Source organism: Lygodium microphyllum, chromosome 26 (genome assembly GCF_053477565.2).
Source record: "Lygodium microphyllum isolate KBCC chromosome 26, Lygodium_microphyllum_v1.1.10, whole genome shotgun sequence".
In the NCBI taxonomy this organism is placed as follows: Eukaryota; Viridiplantae; Streptophyta; class Polypodiopsida; order Schizaeales; family Lygodiaceae; genus Lygodium; species Lygodium microphyllum.
Window position 1 is genome coordinate 91322616 of NC_141160.1, and position 17210 is coordinate 91339825.

Genomic DNA, 17210 nt, shown 5'->3' on the forward strand with positions numbered 1-17210 from the left:
TTCAATTTATGTGAACTTTATGCTTTCTCTAGTCAGTGCTTGATTAGGTTAGTTACCACCCTTGCCAAGAAGGAAGTCTGCTTTCATTTGTTTACCAAGGCACTTCCTCAAGCCATTTTTGTCAATATTCTAGATCCATTAGCCTTATGCCACATCCAAGATTTGAGATTTGGTCACCTCCATGACGGGCACATTCATGTATAGGAAAGTTTAGTGCAGATTATGCAATCATACCATGTCTAGGAGTAGGTTGGGCAGTAGTTTTATATTCGCCAGCAGTTTGGGCAGGCTGGTTAGGGCAGATAGTTTTGCCATGTGGCAGGCAACATTTTCATGGCTGTTGTTATAATTATATTGTATTATTTTGTGCCTATTTAGACAAGCTTGTGCTTTGATAAATTTCACTTCAGTTTTTTGCAGGTTGAGAGAGAGCTCCCGCTGGTTATATACTCACAGCCTCTTGTACATATTTGCCTTCACTATGGAACATTCATATCCTATAGTCTTCAACATTTGTATTAATTACGAAAAAAAGGTACAAGTTTACATGATTACAAGATACACGACGGCTCTAAGCCATCGTGTGTAAAATCTCAGTACTAAACAACAAAAGAGTTACAAAAATCATGGCAAAGACGCAGAGGAAATTGCCATATGCCAGGAAAGTAAGTCCTCCCGAGGGAGTAAGTCAGAGTGCCGAATGAGATCTATCTACCAATGCAAGAGACCTTTAAGCCTTGCAATATGTCTCGGACCATTAGAGGCTGAATCAAAAAGAAAGGCATTCCGAGTGGTCCAATTGTGCCAGCATCCCCAGTATCTAAGAAAGTGAAACAAGATCTTCATATGCGACTGTGCCGGTGTGGGGTATTTTGGCCGTACAAAAACCCAATCAAAAGGGCTTAGCGAGAAACCAACCACTGCTCGCCAAACCACTGACAAGAGCGACCAGATATTCTTAGTGAGACGGCAAGAAATAAATCGATGACGGGCCAATTCCACAGTAGTGGTGCAAAAGAAACAATTGCGGTTAGAGATTCGAGGCTTGGAAAGGGCTGAAGCAAGAGGAAGACCATCAATCATCACCCTCCAAAGAAAGACCTTGCATTTGAAAGGTGTCTTGTTCAACCAGCCCTCCATCACAGTTGCCTTCCATGACTGAGATTTCCGCAATCCCCATACAGTATTAGCTTTAGTAACTAGCCATTGATGATCTTTAATCACAAGATGATACACCTCGTTTGCTGAGGCCTTTTTCAAATTCAACCGACCTGCAAGGCCCCAGTCTTGCCAAGGACGATCCAAAGCAAGGGCAGGGAAGGGTTGCCTGCTCTGGAGCACTAACAAAAGCTGTTTCCATAAATCACGGTATCCACGAGGGATTTTGAAAAGCCTCCTAGCAGAACGAAACTATATGAAAAGATTACGACTGGCAAGGGTGGCATCTGCAACTGAAGTCAAGCCCAAACGAGCCATGCGGTTAAATTTTGGTCTGAGCTCATGTTTGCCTTCCCATGAAAGTAATCTTGAGGTTGCCAACAATTCCAGTTGAAAAGAGTTAGTATGTAAGCGGTCCTTCGCTGGATGCCAACGCGGCTTTTGGAGAACCAATTGCTAGGAGTCGACCAAATGAACAAGCAGGGATGAGGAAGGACTCGAAAACCAAGAGTCTGCATTAAGAACATGCCACCAGGAGCTTCGAATTTCTGTATTACCATGTAGAAGCCCGCGGTCCTCAAGAAAATAACGGGCTATAACGGCGCACGGGTGATGCTCCACACACATGGCACGAAAAAGAGACCAACGAAGTGCCAACATATGAGTTTCGGCATCCAAAATAGCCCCACCACCTAGGCGTTTGGGGGTACATGTATGCGACCACGAAATACCTGCATGCAATGAATCCTTCTTCCATAACATGAAACGAATGGGGGGAGTGAGAGCATTCATAGTAGTAGGAGTCCAAAGCAACAATGGCAAGAAATATGTGAGCATTGGCAACATAATTGTTTGAGCCACTTTGAGGCGAACATGGAAGGGCCAAGCTTGCGACTTCCAATACAGAAACTTCACTGCTAGTTTTTGTGAAATCCACTGTAGTAGTTGTTTTGGCCGAATAGCAACATCCAGAGGGTACCCAAGATACCTGACAATGGAACCACGGGGAACAACTTGTCCCTGCCGGCCCAATGACTGTAAATCGGACTCTGTGTAATTGAGAATGGCTGATTTGAAAGCATTGATATGAAGACCAGAAGCATGACCAAAGAGCGTCCAAACATCTAATGCTTTGTGAAGATTGTCCTTGTCCGCATGCAAAATCATAAAGCTGTCATCAGCCAAAGATTGAGTAATGAAGTTCTGTCCAAAAGGAAGAGACAATCTAGCCAATTGAGTACTCTCTCTCTCTCTCTCTCTCTCTCTGACGGTATGCTGTGACGGGATCGCCTGAGTTATCGTGATCACTGACGAAATACTGACGGGAGCTCTGATCGCGTGGCTGTGACGAGATGCTGTGATGTGATAGGAGCTTTGCTGTGGCGGGCTGCTGTGATGTCTCTTTCTCTCTCATTGCGTGGCTGTGACTGGATGCTGTGACGACTGCCTGGATGTTGGCGTGAGGACACTGACGTGGACAATTGCCTCGGGTGCTGACGTGTCTAGTGTGAGCTTTGACGGCATTGTCGTGAGTGCTGACGTGAAGGTGTTTTTTTGCTGGGGCACATCTCTGTGCGGAGAGATAGTCACTGTCCTGCAGAGTCATGCCTTTGCACAGGGAGACTTTGGCTGTCCTGGAAGTTGCAAAGGTATTGATAGTTGTTTAGGAAGGGTCTGTAGGGTCAAGGCAAGCACATTGAGTGGCTGTCCTAAACTGCAAGATGACAGAGACTACTGACAAAGAAACCAGTGGACATGAGACTGAACTTGATACACAACCAATTGGGCCAACCACAGGAGGTACTGCATCAGAAGGGCTGTACAAGACCCCCACTATGGATGAAAAGTTCTACTATAGACAAAACAGAAGGAGAGCTCATGAAAATGCCACTCCCACAAGTGCCAAGCAATTGACAAAGATGCAAAGGCTGATTGCAACAAATGGTTTGGATGACATGAAAGCCTTCATAAGAGTTGAGATTGCATCAATATGTATGCCAATTTTTGACAAGGTGACAAGTGACATGAATGCGATGCATGAAACATGGGGAAAGGAATTGAGTGCTAAAATGGATGCAAACTTGAAAGCGTGCATGAGGGTGTGTGGCAACATGCAACAAAAAGTCATGAATGACATGGATACAAAGCCAAAAAATGTATATGGAAAATTGCAGGAGACATTCAGGGAAGAACTAAGTGATGGTGTAGAAGCAAATAAGAAATCATGCTCTAATGGCTGGGATGATGCAAAATATAAAGAAATCAAGGCTGACTTGTAAATGGATACGATAGATAACTTGAACAAGGTAAGGGACGCTTGGGAAGCAGATATGGATGCATTGAAATCTGATACAAATGCACGCATAGCAGCCAAGGACATGGAGATTGCTGAACTCAAAAGGTAGTTAGAGTCATGTAAGAATGAATTAGTGACATACAAGTCAATGATGGATGCATAAATAACAATGCGAGATGCACCAAAATGAAAGAAAGAGGTGGAAAGTTAAAAAAAAGACATGCACACATGGGTGAATGTGGTAGAGGAAGCTCAAAAGAAAGTAGAAAATGTTCAGCAAACAGTTAATAAAAATGCACAATGAATCGAGGTAGTCATAAGAAACAAAGGGGTGCCTCAGAACAAAGTAGAAATGATGAACGCAACACTAGAGGAGGAAGCAAAGAGGGAACTCCGTGCATTACGTGTACGTGTGGTGGGGTGGGCTAAAAAAGGAAACCCCCAAGAGGACGATAAAATACTTAGTGCTAAGATGGGTGCAGACGAGACATGCATTATGGATGCTTGGAGGATAGGTGATCCAAATGACCAAAGAGGTCGGATCCTCATGCTGAAATTTGGGGACATGGATAACAAAAGGGGCTTCTTATAAAAAGGAAAGGCTTTGAAGGGTGAAAAGATTTACCTCGATGAGGATCTCACACCCTCACAGTTAGAGGATAGAAGGGCTTGCATGCCAAAAGTGCTAGAGGCACGTAAAGAAGGCAAGTATGCTGTGTATAGGAATGGCAGAGTAATCATAGCAGAATGAAGGTCACAATGACGATACAAGGCCTACGAGACGTTAAAGAAGTCCCTTTGGAATTGTAATGGTTCAATGAGATTCGATGGTTATTTTGAGGACACTTTTCGTGGGATAGATATGGCTATGTATACAGAGACACATCAGTGTATAAATTCTAGATTACCGGATGTTGTGGGATACAAATGGGAGAGCGTATACAGACCTGAACCCCATAGACCAAGAGGAACCACGGGGTTAGGAGGGGTGGCTATTCTTTATCGTGAGAGCCTCCAAGACATGATTCACGTGGTGTTACGAGATGTGCATGCTAGATACATGTGGGTAAGGCTAAGGATAGGGCACCTGAGGGATCCATATGTTGCGGTGTGCTACTTCCCACCTGCCTCTTCAACATTTGCTACTAGCGAGGGATCACCATTTGAAGTACTACATGAAGATATTATGAGATATGCAAGTATTGGGGACATACTACTAGTGGGAGACTTTAATGCTCGAATAGGAAGTGAGCAGTCTGCCTTTTATGATACTGAACATGAAATGTTTAAGGAATTCGCATTGGATGAACTAAGGCTTGCCGAGACATCTCAAGATAAGGAGGTGACAGCATATGGATCCCATTTGCTATCTTTGGGAAGTGCTCATGGATTGGCTATATTCAATGGTCTATTAAGATGGCCGGGAATGGATACTTTCACTTCTTGTTGGAACAACAAAAAAGGGGTTAGTGTGGTGGACTATATAATGGGCTCGCCAACGTTAATTCTAGAAATTAAGGATTTTAAGATATCTGATAAGCCGATCAATATAGCGGCCGACCATACGATCCTAAAATTTACTCTAGCATGTAGTCAGAGACAAGAAACATGCACACAATCACACATATTCTTGCATTATGAATTTCTAGAGCATTGCATATCTACAATGATGCAGTACGAGAGGGCTTAAGTCAGCTAGACCAACATGAACCATTGGAATTTGCCACTAGATCTCTAGCAAAGGGTTTTCATGCTGCAGCTTCAGAGGCATTCCCATGTAAGATGGGCCCTACTGCAATACGCAATTGTCGTGCCCCCCAAAATGCTTGGTATGATGATGAGTGCAGACAGTTTAGCACCCGCCTACAAAGGCATATCACACTAGGGACATGCACACATAAGCAGGCATGGAACGTCTTTCGCTGTCTTGTGCGAAAAAAGAAGAGAGATTATTTAGCCAAACTAGAGTTAGAGATGTATCAACTCTTTTTGAGCAGAGATAGCAAGAGGGCATGGAGGAAATTTCACGGGAGACAACCCCCAATGCAGTTGACATCACCTATGGTTTGGCATGAACATGCTAGGGCACTATATGATGTTCCATCACAAGAGCAGATACCTTGTCCATCAAACTCTAGCTAGGCCAACACAGTGCGGTTTCTTTACGGAAAAGATGGTGAGATATGCCATTTGGAGGCTGAAGAATGGGAGAGCACATGATCAATATGGCCTTGTGGCAGAGCATTTTGCACATGCATGTTATGCACTGATGCCTATCTTGGCAAATCTCTTCAATAGAGCTGTATGTGAGGGGTTTTGAGTAAGTTGGTGTGACCACACAATAGTGCCGATTTTTGAGAGTGGAGATCCATTGGTTGCTAACAACTACCGCACTATTATGATTGGCCATATGCTTGCAAAGATATATGCCTCTATTGTGGAGCATGAGTTGAGTTGGTGGGCTGAAACAATGAAAATACGGTCTACAGGACAAGTTGGTTTCCGCGATGGATACAATACCGTAGACCATATATTCACGTTAAGGGCCTTGATTGAGGAGGGACGATCACGGAGGCAAAGAATATACTGCTGTTTTGTGGACCTCCGCAAAGCCTTTGATACTGTGCCATGTGTAAGACTCATGCAAAGGTTGCGAGCCATTGGGGTCCTTGAGGATATGTAGTGGTGTATTTATGCATTGTATGAAACTGTGACAAGGAGAGTACAAGTGCCTGGAGGCACAAGAGACTCAGTCTCTAGTACGGTGGGCGCAAAGCAAGGCTGTCCCCTCTCTCCTTTCCTGTTTGGACTATACATTGATGAGATTTCCAATTACATGCATTGATGAGGCTGTCCCCTCTCTCCTTTGCTGTTTGGACTGTACATTGATGAGATTTCCAATTACATGTAGAGATGGGGTGGTATGAGAGCCAGCTTGGCTGGGCTACTGATACCAATTTTGTTATATGTTGATGATATGGTGCTTATCTCAAGTTCACCAGAGGGACTACAATGGCATCTAGATGCATTGCATGTGTTCTGTGAAGATAAAGGTTTCAAGGTTAATCTTGGAAAGGAAAAAATCATGGTCTTTAACACCTCAGCAACTTGGGTGACACGCTCAGAGCACCACTTTATGTATGACGGCCAGCGTGTGGAAATGGTTAGACAATATGTATACCTTTGGGTCACTTTCAAGGGGCCACAGTTTTCATGGAAGGAGACTTCAGAGGCTGGGCTTGCACAAACATATGCAGCATTGGGTACCTTAGAGCGGCAGTGTGCACACATACAGTTTCAAGAGCCTTGTACTAAATTGTGGCTTTTTGACACTTTAGTTATGCCCACACTACTCTATGGGTTAGCCATTTGGGGCCCAAGCCTTTATCATACTAGATGGATGCCAGTTATGCACTGTGATGGACTGGAAGCACAACATTATGATGGCTAGGAACACATGGAAAGACTGCTGGTCATGATAGCACGTATGATAAGGGCAAAAGCCTTAGTACCACAGGAGATCATTCGGGCAAAATTAGGCACTCCACCCATGGTAGTTGAGGCATTATTCCAAGCAATTACTTTCCTCCAGAGGATATGGCAGCTCCCTAAAGACCGATATCCTAGACTATTGCTGGAGTCTTCAAGACAACTTGCAGCAGAGGGAGATAGACAATGTTGGTATGCACATATGAGCACATGGCTGAATTTACATGGCACGAGTACAGATAGACTACCACCGTTTGATTATAGTCTCGATTGCCCTACTTTGAGCCTTGGTCGTGCAGAGTTGAATAGTGTGATCAGGGTAGACATCACTAAAGTGGAGATAGAAACGACTTGGTCCAAGCCCCCTTTGCCATTAGGCAGGAAAACGGCACAATACCAATGTTACTTCTTGCAGCTTTCTCATGACGGTTTCATAGTGAGACCTAGATACATGGATGCTCAACTTTCCCATGGACTTCGAGTTGCTATTGGTCAGATCCGCACCTCATCGCATCAGTTGATGGTTGAGATAGGTTGATGGAGCCATATTGCAGCCAATGAGAGGATGTGCCAGCTTTGTGGATGGGGGCCAGAGACGGAGGAGCACTACATTTGTAGATGTATTATATACTATGATTTCCGAGGCCGCTATCATTGCCTCTTTAAGGAGGGCTTTGGACCACTAAGACGGGTGATGGGCTATGAGGACCAAAGATAATTGGGCCTTTTCTTGCTGGAGCTCCAACAAAGTAGAGCATTATTGTTACGGGATAGGAGGCGACCCCAACATCATACACCCCTCTAGAGAGCAATTACAGACTACTTTGGCGTAGCTGAACCCCCAGCTGCGGCCACCCCAGACACTGCATCTCCTACTGATAGGCATTGTTGAGATACAGCATCAGGAGGCATCACAGTTGACAGAGCTACAACGTTACGTAGAGAACGACGCCCTAGAGTACCTACTCGACAACATGGGCGTGCTCATATGCGCCACATTTGCATCACGATTTCTCGTTACAGAGGCAATTTGGTGCGGTGACTTAGTCGTAGGTAGCTTGCAGAGTCTTGGTGGATTCCATAGTCTGAGGGGGAGATACCCTACACTCTTGATCTTTTTAAACTTAGTTTTTTCCAACTTTTTCAGTTTCCATACTTCTCATTCCAATATACCATATAAACTTACACAGAAATTTTATCACTTCTTATCTGATGAGAGATGATGATTCCAGTTGTATTGGTTATGGTCTCATAGGCCACTTTGGCCTTTTAGAGATGTTAATAGATCTTTCTTTCTTTCTTTCTCTACTATTGTGCCACTCTTTAAGAGTGGAGACCCCGCGCTACTTAAACTAATTATCAAACTATCATGATTGGACACATGCTGGCCAAAATATATGGCTCTATTGTTGAACAAGCATTGAGTGAATGGACCGAGATGCATGGCATGAGATCAAAAGGCCAGGCTGGCCTTAGAAGGGGATATACAACTCTAGACCATATCTTTACATTGAGGGCAATTATCGAAGGAGGCAAGGGATTCAAGTTAAAGATCTACTGCTGTTTTGTGAACTTTCACAAGGCCTTTGACATAGTGCCACGTGCTAGATGCATGAGAAGAATGCAAGACATTGATATGCTTGTAGAGATATAGTGGAGCATCTATGCCTTGTATGAGACAGTGAGAGGTAGAGTATAGACACCTGAGGGCATCTTAGTTATAGTAAATAGCACCATTGGGGTGAAACAAGGCTGCCCACTTTCACTGACACTATTTGGGCTGTACATAGATGAAATTTTAGAATATGTGGACAGAACTGGTGAATCTGGAGCCAAAGCCTAGATATATGAGGTAGATACCACTGTCTGTTTTGAGAGGGTTTTGGACCCTTGAGATGGATTATGCAATTTGAGGGTTAGAGGTGCTTGGGTTTCTTCCTCTTGGAGCTTCATAGGCACAAAGTAGCTATTCTATTGAGTAGGAAGCTCCCACAGCTCTGCTCACATAGACAGAGAGTGGTCACTGACTTTTTCACTGCCACACGACCGAGTTTGGCACATGCCACTACTATTGCCCCACAGCCTGTAGGAGCACATCATCACTGGACCTTATCTTCTGTAGGTGTCCCTTTGGATAGAGCAGTGGGACTTAGCTGGTCTAGGCGCCCACATCCACCCAGATGAAGGTTAGACATCCAGACCACAGACAAATTAGAGCCATCAACCATGCAGAGATACATCTCCTTAGAGGACACACATCTCATTGATGGAGAGTTTCCTTTTTCTACTTTTACTTTTAAATCATCGGCATGTTTTCTTTTTATAGGACACTTTCATTTTTGTGTCTTATAGGCATGTTTTTCATATTTTCTCGTTCTAGAAGAGAAACACACTATCATTGTATGCATTGCTTTGGTCTCATAGGCCACATTGGTCTTTTAGATATGTTAATATACTCATTCATTCATTCTCTCTCTCTCTCTTTTTCGTAAAAGGTAATTGTATTAATTACGAAAAAAGGTACAAGTTTACACGAGTACAAGATACATGATGGCTCTAAGCCAGTGTGTGTTAACTGTCAGCACAAAACCAGGACAGAGTTACACAAGTCATGGCAAAGACGCAGAGGAAATTGCCATATGCCAGGGAAGTAAGTCTTCTCAAGGGAGCAAGTTAGAGTGCCGAATGAGATCTATCTGCCAAAGCAAGAGGCCTTTAAGCCTGGCAATGTGTCCCGGAACATTAGAGGCCGAATCAAAAAGAAAGGCATTCCGAGTGGTCCAATTGTGCCAGCATCCCCAGTATCTAAGAAAATGGAACAAGATCTTCATATGCAATTGTGCCGGTGTGGGGTATTTTGGGCGTATAAAAACCCAATCGAAAGGGCTTAGTGAGAAACCAACCACAGCTCGCCAAACCGCTGACAAAAGTGACCAGATATTCTTAGCGAGAGGGCAAGAGATAAATCGATGACGGGCCGATTCCACATTAGTGGTGCAGAAGAAACAATTGCCGTTAGAGATTCGACGCTTGGAAAGGGCTGAGCCAAGAGGAAGACCACCAATCATTACCCTCCAAAGAAAGACCTTGCATTTGAAAGGTGTCTTGTTCAACGAGCCCTCCATCAGAGTTGCCTTCCACCATGATTGAGATTTCCGCAACCCCCATACAGTATTAGCTTTAGTAACCAGCCATTGATGATCTTTAATCAGAAGATGGTACACCTGGTTAGCTGAGGCCTTTTCCAAATTCAACCGATCTGCAAGGACCCAGTCTTGCCAAGGGTGATCCACAGCAAGGGTAGGAAAGGGTTGCCTGCCCTGGAGCACTAACAAAAGTTGTTCCCATAAATCACGGTATCCACGAGGGATTCTGAAAAGCCTCCTGGCAGAATGAAACGATATGAAGACATTACGACTGGCAAGGGTGGCATCTGCAACTGAAGTCGAGCCCAAACGAGCCATGCGGTTAAATTTTTTGTCTGAGCTCATGTTTGCCTTCCCATGAAAGTAATCTCGAGGTTGCCAACAATTCTAGTTGAAAAGAGTTAGTATGTAAGCAGTCCTCCGCTGGATGCCAACACGCCTTTTGGAGAACCAATTGCCAGGAGCCGACCAAATGAACAAGCAGGGATGAGGAAGGACTCAAAAATCGAGAGTCTTCATTAAGAACATGCCACCAGGAGCTTCGAATTTGTGTATTACCATGCAGAAGCCCGCGGTCCTCAAGAAAATAACGGGCTATAACGGGCCACGTGTGATGCTCCACACACATGGCACGAAAAAGAGACCAACGAAGTGCCAACATATGAGTTTCGGCATCCAAAATAGCCCCACCACCCAGGCGTTTGGGGGTACATGTATGCGACCACGAAATCCACAAAATACCTGCATGCAATGAATCATTCTTCCATAACATGAAACGAATGGGCGGAGTGAGAGCATTCAAAGTAGTAGGAGTCCAAGGCAACAATGGCAAGAAATATGTGAGCATTGGCAACATAATTGTTTGAGCTACTTTGAGGCGAACATGGAAGGGCCAAGCTTGCGACTTCCAATACAGAAACTTCGCTACCAGTTTTAGTGAAATCCACTATAGTAGTTGTTTTGGCCGAACAGCAACACCCAAAGGGTACCCAAGATGCCTGACAATGGAACCACGGGGAACAACCTGTCCTTGCCAGCCCAATGACTGTAAATCGGACTCCGTACAACTGAGAATGGCTGATTTGTAAGCATTGATAGGAAGATCAGAAGCATCACCAAAGAGCGTCCAAACATCTAATGCCTTGCAAATATTGTCCTTGTCCGCACGCAAAATCATAAAGCTGTCATTAGCCAAAGATTGACTAATGAAGTGCTGACCAAAAGGAAGAGACAATCCGGCCAACTGAGTAGAAGCTGCCATGGAAGATAACATCGAAAGAACTGGATGAGTCGCCAGGGCAAAGAAGAGAGGACTCAAAGGACAACCCTGTCTCACAGAGCGTGCAAGGACAAAGGGCTCTGTAACACCACCATTTAGCATAACTTGCGAAGAAGCTGCAGTACTAATGGTGTAGATCAAGCGGGACATCCGAGTGCCAAAGCCCATAGTAGATATAAGTTCTGCACAAGGAAAGACCAGTCTAAATAGTCAAAAGTCTTTTCCAGATCCAATTGAATCAATACCACTTCCTGACTAGAGGGCCTTGCATAGTCAATAGCCATTTTCACATTTAAGATATTATGCAGAATGTTGCGGCCCTTAATGAAACCATATTGAAGAGGATGCACAATGGCCGGAAGATGCTTGTGGAGCCGATTCGCTAGCACTTTGTAAAAGATTTTATACATCGAACCCATCAAAGAAATTCGTCTCCAATGTTGCAACATCTCTCTCTCTCTCTCTCTCTCTCTCTCTCTCTCTCTCTCTCTCTTTCTCTCTCTCTCTCTCTCTCTCTGCCGCTGCCCCCCTCCCCTGGGCCCCCCGGCTTTGTTTTAACTGAAAGAACGGTCCAGTCATATGCTTCCGCATTTACTACATTTTGAAAATGATTGCATTAGTAGTAGTGCATTGAATGAAGCATCACTGTTTGCATTAATCTCCTTGACTCCTTAGAGTTTGAAGCAAAATCTTTCATGTAATCTCCATGCAGTGGAGGAGCTATATAAGAAATGGTAGGTTTGCAGTGGACACGATAGAGTTTGTATGACAAACACTAGTAGTGAATGAGCTTGAAAATTTAGAGAACAAATGAATGATGATGAATGAGATACATTGGGGGAGCTTAAGGACTAGAAGCTGTCCATTAACCACTGTGTCTCATGGGAGCAGGCTGAGGGAGAGTGTCAAAGAGTGTTATCTTTAGAGAATTGATGCTAAGTGCAACGGTCTACCAATGTCAATGATGGGGACGTTAGTGGAGAGAGTGAAAGGCAGTCCCCCAAGCAACAAGATGTCGGTGAAGACTTTAGGCAGCAAAACACAGGGTATGCTGGCTGAAACACAGCCCAATCTTGAGCGGATGATGGAAAGGATGATTAATGTCATTGTTTTGCTTTGTGGCTTCTGTGAATGCAGTCTGCACAGCAAAGTTCATAGACAACAGCAGCACCAGATGATGATGATGTTGCTGAACAGGAGATGATAGGTTGACAGATGTTAGCAATGGATCCTCCAGCCAGAGCAGGAACAACAAGCTCAAGGCAGCACCTCCAGGCAGTGGGCTGCATGTCCAAATGTGGCAGGGAGCTCCTGATGCCATCGTGGACAACAATTGGTGGTGTCAGAAGTTCAGAGTGGGAGAGAGTGAAATGAATAGAGTGATATTGGTGGGATGGATGCTCACAACTTGTATAGGGGATTTTGGGCCTTTGTTCTATTTCAAAAAAGCTTTCGTAATGAAAAATTCTTTTTGGGGCTGTTTTTGTGGAATTAACCTAGGCTGAAATGCATGATGATTTTGTGTTAATTGAGGCCTTTATTTTACTTGCTCAACTGGACCATGCTTTGATACCTTCTATGCATCATTTGTGCACTGAAATACACATCCAATAGATCTCCAACCATCTGCTGAATCTTGCTCTATTCCTTGTCTACATCCTTGTTGAATGATTTTGCCCTATTGAGCTGAATTTAAGACTTAGATGTGAACTCACCCCCTTAAAGAAGATGGTGATGGCCTCTATAATGGAACCATGAAATTGGCGTTTAGTGAACCAAAGGGCAAAGGGTAATAGATCTTAAGTTTCAAGCACTTTAAGCAATCTTAAAAGACTGAAATTTAACAACAAGAAAGCAAATAGAATAGTGGAGTTAGATTGCTCCTAGACGATGACACAAAAAGAGATTGGTCACAAAGCTTGATGCCCCTTGTGGTTTATTTCTGTCATTACTACATTGCTGGTACAACTGTTTGGAAAGTCCTGCTCACTCAAGATTTCCAATCTTAGCCTTCAACATCCCACAAGAAGACCAATCTTTCTCAACTTAGGATCTCACCAATTTCTCCTTTTGCATTGCCAGGGAAGTCCAAACTAGATAAGATCTTCACTTTCTATGCACCCAAAACTTTGGTCTTCGTTTAGAAGATCACAATCTTGCCCAAATCCTTCTTGGTTAGTGCAAAAGAAAACCTTCCATCAAGACTGTCATGAATGAGAGCTCTCTCTTGGATGCCACAAAACACAACAGAAAGAACACATGGCCCAGCTGAAGTGTTCAAACCAGCTCCGATACTACATGATCAGCCCTAGAACTGCATCACCATCCTTGGACAGCATTGCCCTTCCTGGAAATGCCATCACCAAGTCCAAGGTTGCAATTGGCAGCTTTAAAACAGCATCGCCAGCTCCTGGGACAGCTTTGCCAACTTGAGAAACAGCTTCAGCAGCTCCAAAACTGCACGATCAGCAATAGCAAGCAATAATCTGAGTTGGACAGGCATGATTTGCATTAATAAGGCCCACATGTGGTATAAAAATTGCATTTTCTGCCTTTCTGGACATTGTTTCTACTTCCTTGTGTCTTGCCTGCTTTTTTCTTAACTAGTTAAATTAATCAACAAAATTGAATTATTTGACTATTATATTATTATATGTAAATATCCCAGCCTGAAACTTTGGTCCAAATCCAAATTTCATAAATTAGATGAAACTTTAATGAAAATAAAAAATTAAGGTTCATTAAACCTGGTTAATTAAATGTGCACACAAACTTACACATTGATTAATGCATTGTTCATCCATAGAACCTTGGCAACATATGGACTTTCCCATATCCAGCACAACTCATGCATTGTCTTCGAGCTGGCAGAAAGCCAGAGATAAATGATGCCCCCATGACAACCAAAATTAAGCCTCGAAGACCTTCTATTTAGATGAAGATATCTTGCAAAAATCTTATTATACTTGATGGAAGTGTGATGCCCGCTAAGTGCTTAAGGAACAAAGTTCATGCTCCCACTTCCCATCTTGGCAATCAACTTGGTCATGGTCCACTAATGGGGGTTAAATTTCACCAATGGGAATTGATAAGAACTCTGAGAAAAGAACCTGAACAGGATAGTGGAAACCCCCAATCTGGAAAATGCCAATAGAAGATTGCATGTAGATTGGCAGAGAAAAAACTTAAATGGACTTGATGCACAATAGTGGCCAAAAAGGCCAATGGAGGGCTAAGAAGAAGACGCTCTAACTTCTGAGCCACCTGATTTGCCAGTTGTCTTCTCTATGTGAATATTAGATCCTTGAAAACAGATACCTCAATGCACATTAGCTCTGATCTAAATGTATGTACCTGATGTGAAATCTCAGGCATTCTGTGTTCTCTTCTTCGATGCTTTGTTACTGGCATCATGTTATTCATCTTTGCAGAAACTGATCTGTTATCTTTGGACTTAAAAAGAAAAGTAAGATTGCTATTCATAGAATTTTGTGCAGTCAGTAATATTTGTCTCCTGATTTGTCAGTCTTTCCTTCCGGAGATAGTGAGCAGCAGAAAGTCAAGTGCATCAAGCAAGTTCCAGCACAACCCACCACAACTGTCACAATTTTGGACGTGAGTTTCTACACAGTCATTACTTCTGAGAAGTGAAGCTGAATGGATCATACAACTAGTTAGATCTCTAACATGTAATTGTAGCAGGACATTATTACTGATTTCATAGCAGTTACTTGAATCTGCTATTTGTGAAGTTCCCGGGATAAGATCTTAAACTGGGAAAATTTTTGTAGCTCAGATATGCAGCAGGTCATGGAGGATCTGTAGAGCATTGGAAAAAGTTGGCAAGAAAGGCTGAACTGGAGATGCACTTGGAACAAGAACAACATAAATCCGATCGAGAAAAAGATCTGGATGCCATCCATCGGTTACGATGCAGGTCTGCTCACATCATATGTCATTCTTCTTAATAGTTGTGCAAAATGTTCAGCTAATCTTGTGTATCCAATGCTATCTCAGAAACAGTTAACAGTTTACCTTGGGGAACTTATCTCAATGATTATTAACTGTCAACGATGACCCTAGACACCCTAAAGGGTTTAGCTAATCTTGCTTATGCATTATATTGAAGATTAGAAAAGGTCAACTGCTTTATGAGCTTCAAGGTGGAGAGTGAAAGGTCTCATTTAAGAATTAATCTTTGGCATGTAGCTATTCACTTTCAAGAAAATCTTCAAGGTGGAGAGTGAAAGGTCTCATTCAAGAATTAATCTTTGGCATGTAGTTATTCACTTTCAAGAAAATCTTCGTATAATTTTGTACATCAAATATCTCAGCTACATTTAAATTTTTGTTTAACCTTGCAGTTATTGCACTAGTTACTGAAAAGCTATAATGGGTCCTTTTACAGATGCAGAATTGGAAAAATATGACATAAACCAAGACATCTTGAGGAATGGTGTACCTAACGCCCATCTGATGGTCAAAGATGGCACAAAGGTGCTCGGGATGGAAGTTGCCTAGCCAATTTAATTATTGGCCAATCAGATTATTTTTCAGGGCATTGAAATAATTATTAGATTAATTTTCAGTATTTAAAGACTGAAAATTAATATTTAATTATGAAAAATGTTCGAAAAACCCTTTGGGAAGGCTACCACTTGTCAAAAATGCCAATGCAAAACTGAAAAACGTCTTTAGAGACTGAAGAGAAGCATTTCTATAAATTCAGCTTGCAAGGGAGAGGGAGGGGAGGCTGTTGGTCTAATTAGCAGCCACTGGAGAACCTTCTAAGGCAGCTAGGGGCAAAAAAAGACAATCAATAGTAGAAGACAATATCTACAGGCTGTTGAGGTAGGGCAACAGTAGTAAATGACTGATTTTTTTTAGTTCTTTGCATCCACATGCTGTTGTGGCAGGGAAGCAGTTGCACTTCACTGATTTTCAGTCATTCTTTGCGACAAAACTCTGAATTTTCTCTCTCTACAGCTTTCCCTCTTATCTTTTAGCTTTTTCATAGCCTTGCTTCGAAGATCTCAGCACTTGGACCCTTGGAGGTTGAAAAATTGCAAATTTCTATGCTGTTAATCCTAATTTACAGCAGAAATTAGGGTTTAACAAAAGTCTTGGGAAGCGTGTCAAAAATTGGAAGCTCCAAGACTTGGATTCAACAAGGCTGAAGGTGAATTTCAGCTGAATTCAGGTGGAGGACTAGCCAGCCATTGAATTTGGGGCATTTCCATTGTCTATGAAGTGGGTGAAGGCCAATTGAGTGCTCGAATCAGGGGGCAAAATAGATTGAAGACTTGCTGGTCACTTTGGACAGCAAGGGGAGTTGAAATACCGAAAGGGATTGGGAGAATTCCATTGTAAGTCAACTTTTTCTTCTATAAAGCTAAAGAAATACGGAAAGGGGCGCCAATTTTGGGGCCAATCGGGTGTGCATTGTCCAAGATTAGTAGGTAAATTTATATTTTCGGATTTGCATTTATTGTTTGCTGCTGTAATTAAGTTGTAATAAAGGATTTACCACCCTATCCGAGGAGGAAGACTGGTTTCACTCAACCTCCCACTATCTAAGGGGGTGAATACTCTTGGCCACCATAGCTTGGGATGCATACCATGCTGTAGCCTCTCATCGTTTGATTCTCAGCCATTTATGGTAATATCATTTCATACCTAGTCACCTTGGCTATGGTTTCTTGGCATTTAGTCTATTTCTTTATATTTTCAGTTTAATGGCTACCCGTGGGAATTAGCTTCTTTACATTGGTATTAGAGCACATATTTGATCCAATGGGAAGGTCATTTTCATTGTAAATTTGGTTATAGTTTAGGCGGAGAG

At 42.9% G+C, this 17210-nt stretch overlaps 1 protein-coding gene across 1 annotated transcript in view; it reads left to right on the top strand.

Annotated features, from left to right (window-relative positions):
* LOC148013533 (uncharacterized) overlaps positions 1–17210 on the top strand; it is a 184267-nt gene that overhangs the window by 41266 nt on the left and 125791 nt on the right. The window contains exons 2-3 of the mRNA XM_087668651.1: positions 14895–14983; positions 15160–15305. Coding sequence (XP_087524777.1) covers positions 15232–15305 — 74 coding nt within the window. The 5' untranslated portion in view covers positions 14895–14983; positions 15160–15231. The remainder of the gene's footprint in view (positions 1–14894; positions 14984–15159; positions 15306–17210) is intronic.